Source organism: Rhinopithecus bieti, unplaced genomic scaffold, assembly GCF_001698545.2.
Source record: "Rhinopithecus bieti isolate Rb0 unplaced genomic scaffold, ASM169854v2 scaffold_19482, whole genome shotgun sequence".
NCBI lineage: Eukaryota > Metazoa > Chordata > Mammalia > Primates > Cercopithecidae > Rhinopithecus > Rhinopithecus bieti.
This window is the reverse complement of record NW_016809768.1, coordinates 4310649-4326458: the sequence shown is the minus strand read 5'-3', so window position 1 is coordinate 4326458 and position 15810 is coordinate 4310649. Positions and strand designations below refer to the sequence as shown.

At 44.0% G+C, this 15810-nt stretch overlaps 2 protein-coding genes across 6 annotated transcripts in view; both read left to right on the top strand.

Moving 5' to 3' along the window:
- The window catches only part of LOC108540985 (UDP-glucuronosyltransferase 1-6), a 107244-nt gene that overhangs the window by 43865 nt on the left and 47569 nt on the right, over nt 1–15810 (top strand). Inside the window, exon 1 of one of the 5 annotated variants that reach the window (XM_017890366.1) lies at nt 7179–8096. The exons of the other annotated variants lie outside the window; for them this stretch is intronic. Within the exon in view, the coding sequence (XP_017745855.1) occupies nt 7230–8096 (867 nt within the window). The 5' untranslated portion in view covers nt 7179–7229. Of the gene's footprint in view, nt 1–7178; nt 8097–15810 lie in introns of those variants that run through there. 5 annotated transcript variants of the gene reach the window in all.
- On the top strand, nt 1439–2287 carry LOC108540987 (UDP-glucuronosyltransferase 1-5-like). Its single transcript, XM_017890374.1, has one exon. The coding sequence runs from the start codon at nt 1439–1441 to the stop codon at nt 2285–2287; it is 849 nt and encodes a 282-aa protein (XP_017745863.1).

Here is a 15810-nt window from a genome sequence, read left to right as displayed (position 1 = left end):
CCTCCCCTGGAGAGTTCCCAAAGCCCTTGCAGACCTGCCTTGTCTGTGCTGTCCTGCCTGTGCCCCCTGGTGGACACCTCCCTTCACTGCCTGTCCCGTGGGTTCTGTCCAAAGGTGGAATCTGTTACCAATGTGGATCTCTAATGGGGGTAACTTCCTCCCATTAGGAAGCCTCAGCCTCACCAGCAATGGCAGACACAGCCAGGTATGTAGACACAGAGGAAGTGAGATGGAAAGTGTGGCCAGCCCAGAGAGCCTGCCCATAGCATCCTAGGGCGACCAGGACAAGGAGGCCTCAGCAATCTTGCCAAGCAGATGTAGGAGTGACTTTCTCGAGCCTCATGGGCTTGAGACCGTTGTGAGTGCTCAGGATATCTCCCTTAGAAAAGCACACATTTAATTCTCCATCTTGAAATGTGAACTAGGGCCCCCACAAATTATTCTGTTCTGGAGGAACCATTCTTATCAGAAATTAGTGCTGGATTGACTTGGAGAAAAGCCTGACCATAACCTTCAGGATGAAATAAAGGCCTGAATGAATGGACACTTTAGCAGACTTGCGGAAGATTGGAGCCTTCGGCATTCAGAAGAGGAGTTCAGACTGTGCAAGATCTGAGGCCAGGATCCAGGCTCCCAGGTTCAGGGAGCTCCCTGAACCCACTGTGTGGGTCCTTGCTAAAGTTGTCTTGCCCATGTGTGCTTTAGACAGCAGCACCTTTATTTCATGGGATAGATGGGGAATTCTCAACAAAGCCTTTGCAAGAATCTGATCATCACATCTTGAGCTCAGCCTCCCTGTAGCTTTTTTTTTATGTTGACAGCCACTTCATAGAGAGTCCTCTGTGATCCTTAAGAGAAATATCCTTGTGCAAAAAAAAAAAAAAAAAAGGCCAAAACCACATAGTGAGCCTCCCTGCTCCCTGTTTAAAGAAAGCTGGCTTAGCAATGTTGTCTGTTTTTTGGATGTACTGTGTTACCCATACGTGGGAAGAAAGAGTTTTAAGAGTTAGCAAATAGGGTCACATCCAGCAGAGAACATGTGGTTGGGGACTAGGGCAGTGGTGACTCCTCAGACCTCAGCTGCAGCCTGATAAACGTGGTTAACAGAGAAGTAGGAGGCAGTGACATGAAATGGGTGTTCACAGCCTTGTGTTGGGAATTGAATGAGAAACAAGAGCTTGAACTTGGATGTTCCCCAGAGTGAGCGCAGGGTCAGATGAGTTTTTCAAGATAGGAGTGATCGGTCTTTCCCAGGGTGGGGCCCATAATGAAAGGCAACGATAGATTAAATAGTAATAAGTAACTAGAGGAGGGCACTCTGTCTTCAGTTACATGATGATTTGCTAGGTGGCTCATGACAAGGTAATTAAGACGAAGGAAACAAATGTAGAAGGCACAGCGTGGGCTGGATAGTCAGCTGTTGATGGCTTCTGCTGAGATGGCCACAGGTCTCCAGGTTCCCCTGCCGCAGCTGGCCACAGGACTGCTGCTTCTCCTCAGTGTCCAGCCCTGGGCTGAGAGTGGGAACGTGCTGGTGGTGCCCGCTGATGGCAGCCACTGGCTCAGCATACGGGAGGCCATGCGGGAGCTCCATGCCAGAGGCCACCAGGCGGTGGTCCTCACCCTGGAGGTGAATATGCACATCAAAGAAGATAACTTTTTCACCCTGACAACCTATGCCATTTCATGGACCCAGGACGAATATGATCACCTTTTGCTGGGCCACATTCAGTCATTCTTCGAAACAGAACATCTTCTGTTGAGATTTTCTAGAAGAATGGCAATTATGAACAATATGTCTTTGATCATACATAGGTCTTGTGTGGAGCTACTGCATAATGAGGCCCTGATCAGGCACCTGAATGCTACTTCCTTTGATGTAGTTTTAACAGACCCCTTTCACCTCTGTGGGGTGGTGCTGGCCAAGTACCTGTCGATTCCTGCTGTGTTTTTTTTGAGGAACATTCCATGTGACTTAGCCTTTAAGGGCACACAGTGTCCAAACCCTTCCTCCTATATTCCTAAGTTATTAACAACCAATTCAGACCACATGACATTCCTGCAAAGGGTCAAGAACATGCTCTATCCTCTGGCCCTGTCCTACATTTGCCATGCTCTTTCTGCCCCTTATGCAAGCCTTGCCTCTGAGCTTTTTGAGAGAGAGGTGTCAGTGGTGGATCTTCTCAGCCATGCGTCTGTGTGGCTGTTCCGAGGGGACTTTGTGATGGACTACCCCAGGCCGATCATGCCCAACATGGTCTTCATTGGGGGCATCAACTGTGCCTGAGATATCTCAGGTCTGTATCTGTGCCTTCATCCAATCAATGTTCCAAGCAAAACACTTTTAAAAAAATGTATTTACTTACAATTGCTTCTCTATCTACTTATCTTTCCAAAGATTTCATTTCTGCTTCTCATTGTTGTAATAGTCTTCAGTGAGATAAAGTTTTAAAGGATCAATGGTAGTGCAGTTCAGGCAGTTCAATGGCCACGGAGAGGAAGGAGAGGCAGGGACGAGGATCTGTCAAAGAATGGTCAAGGAGTGGTGTGACTCACAGAGACTGCTCATTTGTAAAGGCACCATCTTCATGGTTGTGGATGTGCCTCATCTGGACAGGAGCAGGGACACTACATTGAGAACTAATCCATCCAAATCATGCTGCAAGATTTTCAGTAGAAAGGATGAAGGAATAGCAATTTACAATTGTTGATGTGATAATTTTTAGTGGTCCTGTCTTGCAAAAGACAGAGAGGTGACCACAGCAGACCTAAGCACTCAGAGGAAGCAGAAGTTTCAAAGAGGTTGACTCAGTTCAGTGGAATTGGGTCAATGTAGGTGCAATGGATGTCTGTGATCAGAGAATGAAACACAGATTTCAGTTTCCAGAGAGGGAATTTTGGATTATAATAGGAGAATGTTTCTTGTGAAGAGGCTACTTAAAAAAAATTCTTAATAGGTTAACTTCATGGTCTAATACAGAATTGTCTAATAGAAATATCATGTAAACCACATACATAATTTAAACTTTTCTAGCGGGCATGTTAGACACCAGAGAAAACCACTGAAATTAATTTGAATATGCATTTTATTTAACCAGATGTATCCCAAATATCCTTTCAACATGTATTCAATATAAAATTAATACTTAAATATTGAATATAGTTTTTTTTGTTGTTAAGTCTTCAAACTCTAGCATATAGTTGACACTTACAGCATATCTCAATTTGGAATAGCCACATTTCAAGTGCTTAATAGTCATATGTAGTTAGTGACCACAATATGGTCAATGTTTATAAATGTTCCATGGACAAAACTAAAATTCTGTCTTTTCAATTATTCTATCTTTTTTTTTTCTTTTGAGATAGAGTCTCACTCTGTCACCCAGTCTGGAGTGCAGTGGTGGGATCTCAGCTCATTGCAACCTCCACCTCTCAGGTTCAACCGATTCTTCTGCCTCAGCCTCCCAAGTAGCTGGAACTACAGGTGCATGGCACCATGTCCAGCTAATTTTTTTTTTTTTGTATTGTATTTTTATGGAGATGGAGTTTCATCATGTTGGCCAGGCTGATCTCGAATGCCTGATCTCAAGTGATTCACTCGTCTCGGCCTCCCAAAGTGCTGGGATTACAGGCATCAGCCACCACACCTAGGCAGTTTTTCTATCTTTGAGAAGACCCTCTACTGAATCTGCCCAATTCTGTGAAGGCGTCTTTAAAAAAATCCCCATATATAACAAATTCTGCTCAAGTTACAGTTCGGTTCTTAAATAGTTTTTGCTTTACATAGTGATTCCATTGGTGCATGTAGGTTTGAGACTTGTATTTTCTTCACATAGTTTGCTGTTATCATTAAATAATAATCCTTAAAATACATTTTATCTGATATCAGTATTGCTACTCCTATGTTATTTTTTGAATTCCCCATCTCTTTTAATTTGAAAATAATTTGTGTGCAAGTGGGTGGCTCACACCTGTGATTTCCGCCCTTTGGGAGACTGAGGAGGATTGCTTGAGCCCAGGAGTCTGAGAGCAGCCTGGGCAACATGCTGAGACTCCATCTCTACAAAAAAATTAAAACATTATCCAGTTGTGTTGGCGCACGCTTGTGGTCCCAGCTACTCGGGAGGCTGAGGCAGGAGGATCACTTGATCCCAGGAGGTGGAGGCTGCAGGAGGTAGAGGTGTGCCATGTTCACTCCACCTCACTCCAGCCTGGGTGACAGAGCGAGGCCCCATCTCCAAAAAATAAAAATTTCTTTGGAATGTGAAAATCTTGTTTTAAAGTTTAGAAAACATTTTTTAAAATTCTAATGTGAAAAGCTGGGTGCAGTGGCATGTGCCTGTGGTCCCAGCTACTTGGGAGGCTCAGGTGTTTCAGCTCCTGTGGTTTGTTGATTGTTTGATTGATTGAAAACACAAGAAAACCCAAAATGACTTTAATCTGATAATTTCTTTTGATGTCAGCATTCTGATTCTGTCCATAATTGTATTCTTTCCATTGAGTGTAAGCTCAATCCTTTAACAGAAATTTCCTTTTTCCTTCTTAATTTTGGAATTCCATGGCACTTTTCCATTTCCATGGAGACACAGTGCAGCATCTTCAAGTCTCCAGTTCTTACATCTGTCTCTTTCACTTGTAAGAGCCCTTGTGATTACATTGTCCCACCCAGACATCCAGGATAATCTCCCCATGTCAAAACCCTTAATTAAATCACATCTGTAAAGTTTCTTCCACCTGTAATGGAATACATTCCCAGGTTTGAGCTACTACGGTGTAGATACTTTTGCAGGGCTGTGATTCTGCCTACCGCAGACGCTAAGCTTAAAGTGAAACCCACATCTTATTCAAAGCTTGGAGGTTTTCCTCTATATGGCCATTTAAATTTAATTTTTGTTCCTGTTCTCCATAGTCTTCTATTCTCCAGGCTTCAGAGCTATCAGCTTACCATTCAATTATCTCCTTTTCTCCTTATCTTCCTTTTTTTTATTTTTTAAAACAATACTTTCAAAGAGCAAAATTTTAGAATTTGATGAGGTTTATTCTAGTGAAGTTTTATCGTTTGTACTTTTGTACCCTAAGGATGCTTTGTCTACCTCAAGATATAGTTTTTACATTCTCTTAAAAACATTAAAGGATTCCAGTTTGTATGTTTAGCTCTGTGAGATTGGCAGAGGGGAACTGGATCACTCGGTCAGGTTTTCGGGATGCCTTTTTCTGTCTCTGGACTTTGCTGGGGTGACCTCACTGACACCCATGGCTTCAACCACCACATATGCTGATGGCTCCAAGTCTATCTGTGCAGCCCAGACCCCTCTTCATCTCCAGACCCTGGAAGCTGATGCCTTGGGCAGCTCCTCCTATTTTCCAGGCACCAAGAATGTGAGCTTCTCCCTCCCCACAGTGCTTCTCTCCTCAGGGTCCCCATGTCTCTGAAGGCACCACCATCTTCCACGATACGTGGGCCTCCTCAGGGTCTAGGAGTGCCAGACATGTAACTAGAAATGAGATGGCATCACTGTCTAAATAAAACACCACTACATGGAGATAGAACAGGGGAGCCCCTTGAATGTGGCAAGAGCACCCTCCCAGGCATGTTCCACCCTCATCCTGGGCTCATCAGGAGGGTGCTTAGGAGGCACACAGTTTTAAGGGGGTTGGAGGAATAATTCAGAGGCTGAGATGTTGCACCCACAGCTGAGAATCCCTTTGTAGCACTCTGTGTCCTCACAAATCCCCAGAAGTCGTCCTCCCCTGGGGAGTCATCAAGCCCTTACAGACCTGCCCTCTCTGTGCCATCCTGCATATGCCACCCTTGAGCTAGGTGTCCCTCTGATGGATGCATCTATTCACTGCCTGTCCCATGGGTTCTGTCCAAAGGTGGAATCTGTTATCAATGTGGACTTCTAATGGGGGTAACTTCCTGCCTAAGGGAAGCCTCAGCCTTACCAGCAATGGCAGACACAGCCAGGCATGTAGACACAGAGGAAGTGAGATGGAAAATGTGCCCAGCCCAGAGAGCCTGCCCACCTCATCCTGGGGTGACCAGGACAAGGAAGCATCAGCAATCTTGCGAGCACATGTAGGAGTGACTTTCTGCAGCAGGATGAGCCTCATGGGCATGAGACCGTTGTGAGTGCTCAGGGTCTCTCCCTTAGAAAGGCACACATTTAATTCTCCACGTTGAAATTTGACCTAGGTTCCCCACAAATTGTGCAGCCCATTCTGTTCTGGAGGAACCATTCTTATCAGAACTTGGTGCTGGATTGACTTGGAGAAAAGTGTGATCATAACCTTCAGGATGAAATAAAGGCCTGGGTGAATGGACACTTTAGTCTCTAAGCAGACTTGCAGAAGACTAGAGCCTTCAGCATTCAGAAGAGCAATTCAGACTCTGCAAGATTAGAGGCCAGGCTCCAGCTCCCCCTGATCCCTTGGTGAGCAGGGAGCTCCCTGAACCCACCGTGGGTACTTGCTAGGGTTGTCTTTCCCATGTGTGCTTTAGACAGCAACACCTCTTATTCCATGATGTAGATGGAGAATTCTCAACAAAGCCTTCCCAAGAATCCGATCATCACATCTTGAGCTCAACCTTCCTGCAGCTTTTTAAAATATTGCCAGCCACTTCATAGAGAGTCCTCTTTCATCCTTGTAAGAAACATCCTTGTGTGAAAAAAGACCAAAACCAGATAGCCAGCCTCCCCAGTCCCTGCTAGAGAAAGCTGGCTTAGCAATGTTGTACCTTTTTTAGATGTGCTGTGTTACTCATATATGAGAAGAAAGAGTTTTAAGAGTTAGCAAATAGGGTCACATCCAGCAGAGAACATGTGGTTGGGGACTAGGGCAGTGGTGACTCCTCAGACCTCAGCTGCAGCCTGATAAACGTGGTTAACAGAGAAGTAGGAGGCAGTGACATGAAATGGGTGTTCACAGCCTTGTGTTGGGAATTGAATGAGAAACAAGAGCTTGAACTTGGATGTTCCCCAGAGTGAGCGCAGGGTCAGATGAGTTTTTCAAGATAGGAGTGATCGGTCTTTCCCAGGGTGGGGCCCATAATGAAAGGCAATGTTAGATTAACGAACAGGTAATGAGTAACTGGAGGAGGGCACTCTGTCTTCCAATTACATGTTGATTTGCTGGGTGGCTCAGTGACAAGGTAATTAAGGTGAAGGAAACAAATGTAGCAGGCACAGCGTGGGGTGGACAGTCAGCTGTTGATAGCTTCTGCTGAGATGGCCACAGGACTCCAGGTTCCCCTGCCACAGCTGACCACAGGACTGCTGCTTCTCCTCAGTGTCCAGCCCTGGGCTGAGAGTGGGAAGGTGTTGGTAGTGCCCACTGATGGCAGCCACTGGCTCAGCATGCGGGAGGCCGTGCGGGAGCTCCATGCCAGAGGCCACCAGGCGGTGGTCCTCACCCCGGAGGTGAATATGCACATCAAAGAAGAGAACTTTTTCACCCTGACAACCTATGCCATTCCATGGACCCAGGATGAATTTGATCGTCTTGTGCTGGGCCACACTCAATGGTTCTTTGAAACAGAACATCTTCTGAAGAGATATTCAAGAAGTATGGCAATTATGAGCAATATGTCTGTGGTCTTTCATAGGTCTTGTGTGGAGCTACTGCATAATGAGGCCCTGATCAGGCACCTGAACGCTACTTCCTTTGATGTGGTGTTAACAGACCCGGTTAACCTCTGTGGGGTGGTGCTAGCTAAGTACCTGTCGATTCCTACTGTGTTTTTTTTGAGGACCATTCCATGTGACTTAGACTTTAAGGGCACACAATGTCCAAATCCTTCCTCCTATATTCCTAAGTTACTAACGACCAATTCAGACCACATGACATTCCTGCAAAGGGTCAAGAACATGCTCTATCCTCTGGCCCTGTCCTACATTTGCCATGCTCTTTCTGCCCCTTATGCAAGCCTTGCCTCTGAGCTTTTTGAGAGAGAGGTGTCAGTGGTGGATCTTCTCAGCCATGCATCCGTGTGGCTGTTCCGATCGGACTTTGTGATGGACTACCCCAGGCCGATCATGCCCAACATGGTCTTCATTGGAGGCATCAACTGTGCCAACAGGAAACAACTATCTCGGGTCTGTATTGGTGCCTTCATCCAATCAATGTTCCAGGCAAAACACTTTTTAAAAAATGTATTTACTTACAAGTGCTTCCATATCTACTTATCTTTCTAAAGATTTTATTTTTGCTTCTTTGTCGTAACAGTCTTCAGTGAGATAAACTGTTGAGGGGACTAGTGTATTTCAGGTTTTCAGTGGTCACTGAGAGGAAGAAGAGGTACGGATGAGGGTCTATCAAAGGATGGGCAAGGACTGCTGTGACTCACGGACACTGTTTGTAAAGGCACCGTCTTCATGGTTGTGCATGTCTTTCAGTTGGGGAGGAGCAGGGACACTACATTCGGAACTGATCTATCCTGGGGTTTTTGGCTTGCCTGATTTTCAGTGGAAAGATGATGCAACAGTAAGTTATAATTGTTGACATGATAATTTTTCGTGGTCCCATCTTGCCAAAGATAGAGAGGTGACCACAGGAGACCTAAGCACTCACAGGAAGTAGAAGTGTCAAAGAGGTTGACTCAGTTCAGTGGAAGTGGGACAGTGAAGGTGGGATGAATGTCTGTGATCAGAGAATGAAACATGGAGTTCAGTTTCCAGAGAGGGATCTGTGCTGACAGAAGTTTTTCTGACCAGGAGTTGGGGGTCTGGTGTATGATGTGGGGACATCGTAGAGTTGGGAAGGTACAGTGATGGTTGCATGTCAAAAGGGTCTTCTTCTACTTGTAATGCTGAAATTATCAAGAGAGGGTGGAAGGGACTAGGGAGGAGATAAGACTGTGAACTTATAAGCCCAGTGAAGCTGGGACCAGTGATGAATGGACATCTGTCCAAGAAGGAAAGGGTTTCTCTGGAGGGGCTGAGCACATCACCAAATCCACCCTATCCCACTCCAAGTTTCTATAGTGAGATCTATTTCTTTTTCCAAAAATGTCAGAGGCAGCTTTGATTAACCCAGAGTATTTGGGTTTCATTGAGATAGTACTTTGGGATCTGAGAAACCAAATTCACACACCAATGAGTTTGGTTTCTTAATCCATTGAGAGAGCCATCCTTTTTTTTTTTTTTTTTTTTCTTGAGACTGAGTCTCGCCCTGTAGCCCAGGCTGGAGGGCAGTGGCCCCATCTCAGCTCACTGCAGCCCCACCTCCCACGTTTAAGAGATTCTCCTGCCTCAGCCTCCTGAGTAGCTGGGACTACAGGCACATGCCACCACTCCTGGCTATTTTTTTTTTTTTTAAACTAGAGACAAGGTTTCGCCATGTTAGCCAGGCTGGTCTTGAACTCCTGACCTCATGTGATCTGCCTGCCTCAGCCTCCCAAAGTGCTTGGATTACAGGTACGAGCCACTGTACCCAGTGAGGGAACCATCTTTCTTGTGAGAGAACTGAGCCCTTTTTTGTCATATTCACTGAATTTATATGAACTTCCATGAGTTTAGGTCCTTTGTATTCTTATTTCTGTACTTCTTTTTATTAGTGTAGATATTATTGCAAAGGACACTAAACTTTATTTTTGTTTTTGATCAAACCACAAGATATTTGTTCTACTCCTTTTCTTTTCCCCTTGTGCAATGTAGTTACTGAGCTGTAAAAAATATATATGTTCTTTAGATTTGTAAAAATGTGGAAAATTAGGAAGACATTTGAATAGTGACTGTGGCTCTTTTCTTCTGGTTTTTCACTATGAATATGTTCTTTAGACTGAACTGCACTGGCTCAAATCTTCCCTCTCATTTTTCTAGCTATGTGACCTAGGACAGGTACCCTAACCATTGTGGTTTTAATGTTGTTATAGAGAGCACCCAATAAATATTATCTGTTATCATTATTATTATTTTAGTTTTATTGCATTTATTTTAAGCTGAATTTATTCCAGAGCCATAGGCATTTTTTTTTCTTCAGTTTCTTCAGGGATATCTTTTTCTCCTGTGCAACCTCATCCTCAGGTTTAGGAACAATTTGTTCCTTATCAGTAAAGATCATCTTGATGTGGCAGTGGGGGATCATGTAAGGGTTAATCCGATAATGAGCTCTGCAAGACCCATGGCTCATTTGGATGCTTTGTTTACTTGGGTATGCTTAATGATGAGAGAATCTGCACCTAAACCCTGATATTCAGCATTATTCTTTGCATTCTGAAGCATGTGCATCTAAAATCCAGCACCCTATTTGGGCCACCGACCCTGTGTCCAGCCCCACTGTTCGGCCCTGGGCACGTTGCCAGCCCCTCCATTACAACATTGAAATGTACACACTGCTTCCGTAAAGTGACAACTTTCAGACACTTGGTGGCTCTTTGTATATGCATATACTTGATGGCCTGGGGAGTTTCACGAATGTCCTTTAAGTGAACAGGAAAACTGAAACCCCTTGATTTGCGTGATTTTGTGGTGTTTCTGGGTCAAGTGAATAAAGAAGAATTTTCACAGATCACCTCAGGCCTCTTAGAGGAAGAACTGTCATCATCATTACTAGAGTTTAAAAGACTCCTGCAGAACAAGGTGTTTCACCTGGAGACCTTTGCCACGTTCATGCCAATTTACTGAGTGCATGAAAGATCATTTATACCAAAATCTTTATCATGTGTTATCTGTGATAGGCATGCCATTATCATTTTTACTACGTCAATCTCCTTTGTTATTTTGTCACCCTTACGTTACTTGCGTTTGGTTGACCTTAGATTTGAAATTTTTCTGCAGAATATACGAAGACATAGTTGGAGAATCTTATGTTTTTTCTCCCTCTTTTCCGTTCTCCTTGATTAAAGCTTTTATGATAGGTTGAATTATCTTGACTGCGGCTCTTCTCAAAGAAATAACTGCTGAACATTTGTATATTCTTTTTACTGTTTCATTTTCTTTTCCTCATTAATTGCAGCTTATTTTTGCCTTAATGATTTCATCCTGAATGTTATTTTGGGGCTGATTTTGTAGCTGCTTTCTACCTTCGTTAGAGGAATGTACATTTCTTTCATTTGATTTTTCTTAATGAAGCATTGAGGGCTCGGGCGGTAAAACTTTTCTGTGCTCTCTCAGGTTTTTTTGGCTAAAACATTTGCTTTCTTTTACGTGCTTTTAAGATAATTTAAATATCAGTTTTAAAATTTCTCTTTTGATTCAATGCACTGATCTCTTTGATGCAGTGACTGTCTGTAAGTCTGTTTCCTAATTCTGATATTGTTAATAATTTTGTAGTCATCTCCCTCTTATTTTCTGTAGTTATTTTGGATTATAATAAGAATGTTTCTTGTGAAGACACTACTTAAAAAAATTCTTAATAGGTTACCTTGACGGTCTAATACAGAATTGTCCAATAGAAATATAATGTAAGCCACATACATAATTTAAACTTTTCTGGTGGGCATGTTAGAAACCAGCAAAAAAGAAACCACTGAAATTAATTTGAATAATGCATTTTATTTAACCATATGTATCCCAAATATTATCCTTTCAACATGTATTCAATATGAGATTATGACTTAACTATTTGACATAGTTTTTTTCTTGTTAAGTCTTCAGAATCTAGCGTATGTCTGACACAGCATATCTCCATTTGGAATAACCACATTTCAAGTGCTCCGTAGTCCTGTGCAGTTAGTGACAACAATATGGTCAATGTTTATAAATGTTCCATGGACACAACTAAAATTCCGTCTCTTTGATTTTTTTTTTTTTTTTTTTTTTTTTTTTGAGACGGAGTCTCGCTCTGTCGCCCAGGTTGGAGTGCAGTGGCGCGATCTCAGCTCACTGCAAGCTCCGCCTCCTGGGTTCATGCCATTCTCCTGCCTCAGCCTCCCGAGTAGCTGGGCCTACAGGCGCCAGGATGGTCTTGATCTCCTGACCTCGTGATCTGCCCTTCTCGGCCTCCCAAAGTGCTGGGATTACAGGCTTGAGCCAACCCGCCTGGCCTTTTTTTCTTTTTTGAGAATGAGTCTCGCTCTGTTTCCCAGGCTGGAGTGCAGTGGTGGAATCTCGGCTCATTGCAACCTCCACCTCCCATGTTCAACTGATTCTCCTGCCTCAGCCTCCCAAGTAGCTGGGACTACAGGTGCACAGCACCATGCTCAGCTATTTTTTTAATTTTTAAAAATTTTTTTGTGGAGATGGGCTTTCATCGTGTTGGCCAGACTGGTCTCAGACTCCTGACCTCTAGTGATTCACTAGCCTCGGCCTCCCAAAGTGCTGGGATTACAGGCATGTGCCACCACACTGGGCCAATTTTTCTATCTTTTAAAAGATGCTCTACTGATCCTGCCCAATTCTGGGAAGGATGTCTTTTAAAAAATCCCCTTACATAACAAATTCCGCTCCAGTTTTATTTTGGTACTTGAATAGTTTTTGCTTTATACGTAATGATTAGATTGGTGCATGTAGGTTTGAGACTTGTATTTTGTTCACATAGTTTGCTGTTATCATTAAATAATAATCCTTAAAATACATTTTATCTGATACCAATATTGCTAGTCCTATGTTATTTTTTTAAATTCTCCATCTCTTTTCGTTTAAAAATGATTTGTGTGCAGGTGGGTGGCTCATACCTGTAATTTCAACTCTTTGCGAGACTGAGGCAGGAGGATTGTTTGAGCCCAGAAGTCTGAGAGCAGCCTGGGCAACATGCTGAGACTCCATCTCTACAAAAAATCAAAAAATTATCCAGTTGTGATGGCACATGCCTGTGGTCTCAGCCACTCAGTAGACTGAGGCAGGAGGATCACTTGATCCCAGGAAGTGGAAGCTGCAGTGTGCCATGTTCACGCCACCTCACTCCAGCCTGAGTGACAGAGCAAGGCCCCATTTCAAAAAAATAAAAATTTCTTTGGCTTGTGGAAATCTTGTTTAAAAAGTTTTGAAAACATTTTTTAAAACTCCAATATGAAAAGCTGGGTGCGGTGGCATGCGCCTGTGGTCCCAGCTACTTGGGAGGCTCAGGTGGGAGGATCACTGAGCTCAGGAGTTTCAGTACCTGTGTTTTTTATTTATTTATTTATTTAAAACACAACAAAAACCAAAATTGCTTCAATCTCATAGTTTCTTTTGATGTTGGCATTCTGATTCTGTCTGTTCTTAATCTTGTTCTTTCTACTGAATGTAAGCTCGTGGCTTTAACAGAAATTTCCTTTTTCCTTATTCATTTTGGAATTTCATGGTACTTTTCCATTTTTAGGGAGATGCAGTGCAGCGTCTTCAAGTCTCCCACTCTTGCACCTGTCTCTTTCACTTGTAAGAGCCCTTGTGATTACCTTGTCCCACCCAGACATCCAGGATGATCTCCCCAACTCAAAACCCTTAATTTAATCATATCTGTGAAGACTCTTCCATCTGTAACGGAACATATTCCAAGGTTTGAGGAATTACAATGTAGATACTTTTGTGGGGCTGTGATTCTGCTTACCACAGACACGAAGCTTAAAGTGAAACCCACATCGTATTCAAAGCTAGGAGATTTTCCACTATTTGGCCATTTAAATTTTTCTTCCTGTCTTCCATAGAGTTCTATTCTCCAGCCTTCAGAGCTATCAGCTTACCATTCAATTATCTCCTTTTCTCCTGATCTTCCTTTTTTAATTTTTAAAAATCAATACCTTTCAAAGAGCAAAAGTTTTAGATTTTGATGAGGTTCGTTCTAGCAAGTTTTATCATTTGTAGTTTTTGTACCCTAAGGAATCTTTGTCTACCCCAAGATGTGAAGATTTGTTTCTGTCTTCTCTTACAAACGTTAAGGGATTCCAGTTTGTATGTTTAGCTCTGTGAGACTGGCAGAGGGGAACAAGACCACACAGGTCAGGCTTTCGGGATGCCTTTTTCTGTCTCTGGACTTTGCTGGGGTGACCTCACTGACACCCGTGGCTTCAACCACCACATATTCAGATGGCTCCAAGTCTATCTGTGAAGCCCAGACCCCTCCTCATCTCCAAACCCTGGAAGCTGATGCCTTGGGCAGCTCCTCCTGTTTCCCAGGCACCAGGAGCTCCTCCCTCCCCATAGTTCTGCTATCCTCAGGGCCCCCTAGGTCTCTGGAGTACCACCATCTTCCAAGGTACATGGGCCTCCCCAGAGTCTGGGAGTCCCAGACATGTGACAAGAATCAGATGACTTCACTGTCTAAATAAAACACCACTACTTGGAGGTAGAACACAGGAGCCCATGAATGTGGGAAGAGCACCCTCCTAAGCGTGTTCCACCCCTCACCTGGGCTCATCAGGAGGTTGCTTAGGAGGTATATAGTTTTAAGGGGGTTGGAGGAATAGTTCAGAAGCTGAGATGTTGCACCCACAGCTGAGAATCCCTTTCTAGTGCTCTATGTCCTTACAACTCCCCAGGAATCATCCTCTACTGGAGAGTTCCTAAAGCCCTTGCAGACCTGCCTTCTCTGTGCCATCCTGCATGTGCTGCCCTTGAGCTGGGTATCCCCCTGGTAGATGCTTCCATTCACTGCCTGTCCCATGGGTTCTGTCCAAAGGTGGAATATGTTATGAATCTGGACTTCTAATGGGAGTAACTCTCTCCCTAAGGGAAGCCTCAGCCTCACCAGCAATGGCAGACATGGCCAGGCAAGAGACACAGAGGCAGTGAGATAGAAAGTGCGCACCCCAGAGAGCCTGTCCACATCATCCTGAGGCGACCAGGACAAGGAGGCCTCAGCAATCTTCGAGCACACGCAGGAGTGACTTTCTGGAGCAGGACGAGCCTCATGGGCCTGAGAACCTTGTGAGTGCTCAGGGTCTCTCCCTTAGAAAGGACACATTTAATTCTCTGCCTTGAAATTTGACCTAGGGCCCCCACAAATTGTGCAGCCCATTCTGTTCTGGAGGAACCATTCTTATCAGAACTTGGTGCTGGATTGACTTGGAGAAAAGCCTGACCATAACCTTCAGGATGAAATAAAGGCCTGGGTGAGTGGACACTTTAGTCTCTAAGCAGACTTGCAAAAGACTAGAGCCTTCAGCATTCAGAAGAGGAATTCAGACTGTGCAAGATCTGAGGCCAGGCTCCAGCTCCCCCTGGTCCCTTGGTGAGCAGGGAGCTCCCTGAACCCACCGTGGGTACTTGCTAGGGTTGTCTTTCCCATGTGTGCTTTAGACAGCAACACATCTTATCCCATGGGATAGATGGAGAATTCTCAACAAAGCCTTCCCAAGAATCCGATCATCACATTTTGAGCTCAGCCTCCCTGCAGCTTTTTATATATTGACAGCCACTTCATAGAGAGTCCTCTTTGATCCTTACAATAAATATCCTGGTGCAAAAAATGACCAAAACCAGATAGCCAGCCTCCTCAGTCCCGGCTAGAGAAAGTTTGCTTAGCAATGTTGTCTGTTTCTTGGATATGCTGTGTTACTTATACATGAGAAGAAACAGTTTTAAGGGTTAGCAAATAGGGTCATCCAGCTGCGAGCATATGATTAGGGACCAGGGCAGTGGTGACTCCTCAGAACTCAGCTGCAGCATGATAAATGTGGTTAACAGAGAAGTAGGAGGCAGTGACATGAAATGGGTGTTCACAGCCTTGTGTTGGGAATTGGATAAGAAACAAGAGCGTAAACTTGGATGTTCCCCAGAGAGAACGCAGGGTCAGATGAGTTTTTCAAGACAGGCATGATTGGTCTTTTCCAGTGTGGGGCCCACAGTGAAAAACAATGACAGATTAATGGTTAATAATTAACTGGAGGTGGGCACTCTGTCTTCCAATTACATGATGATTTGCTAGGTGGCTCAGTGACAAGGTAATTAA

Bases quoted from the DNA above. Each gene is read 5' to 3' on its own strand.
- LOC108540987 (XM_017890374.1), top strand. From the start codon at position 1,439: ATGGCCACAGGTCTCCAGGTTCCCCTGCCGCAGCTGGCCACAGGACTG.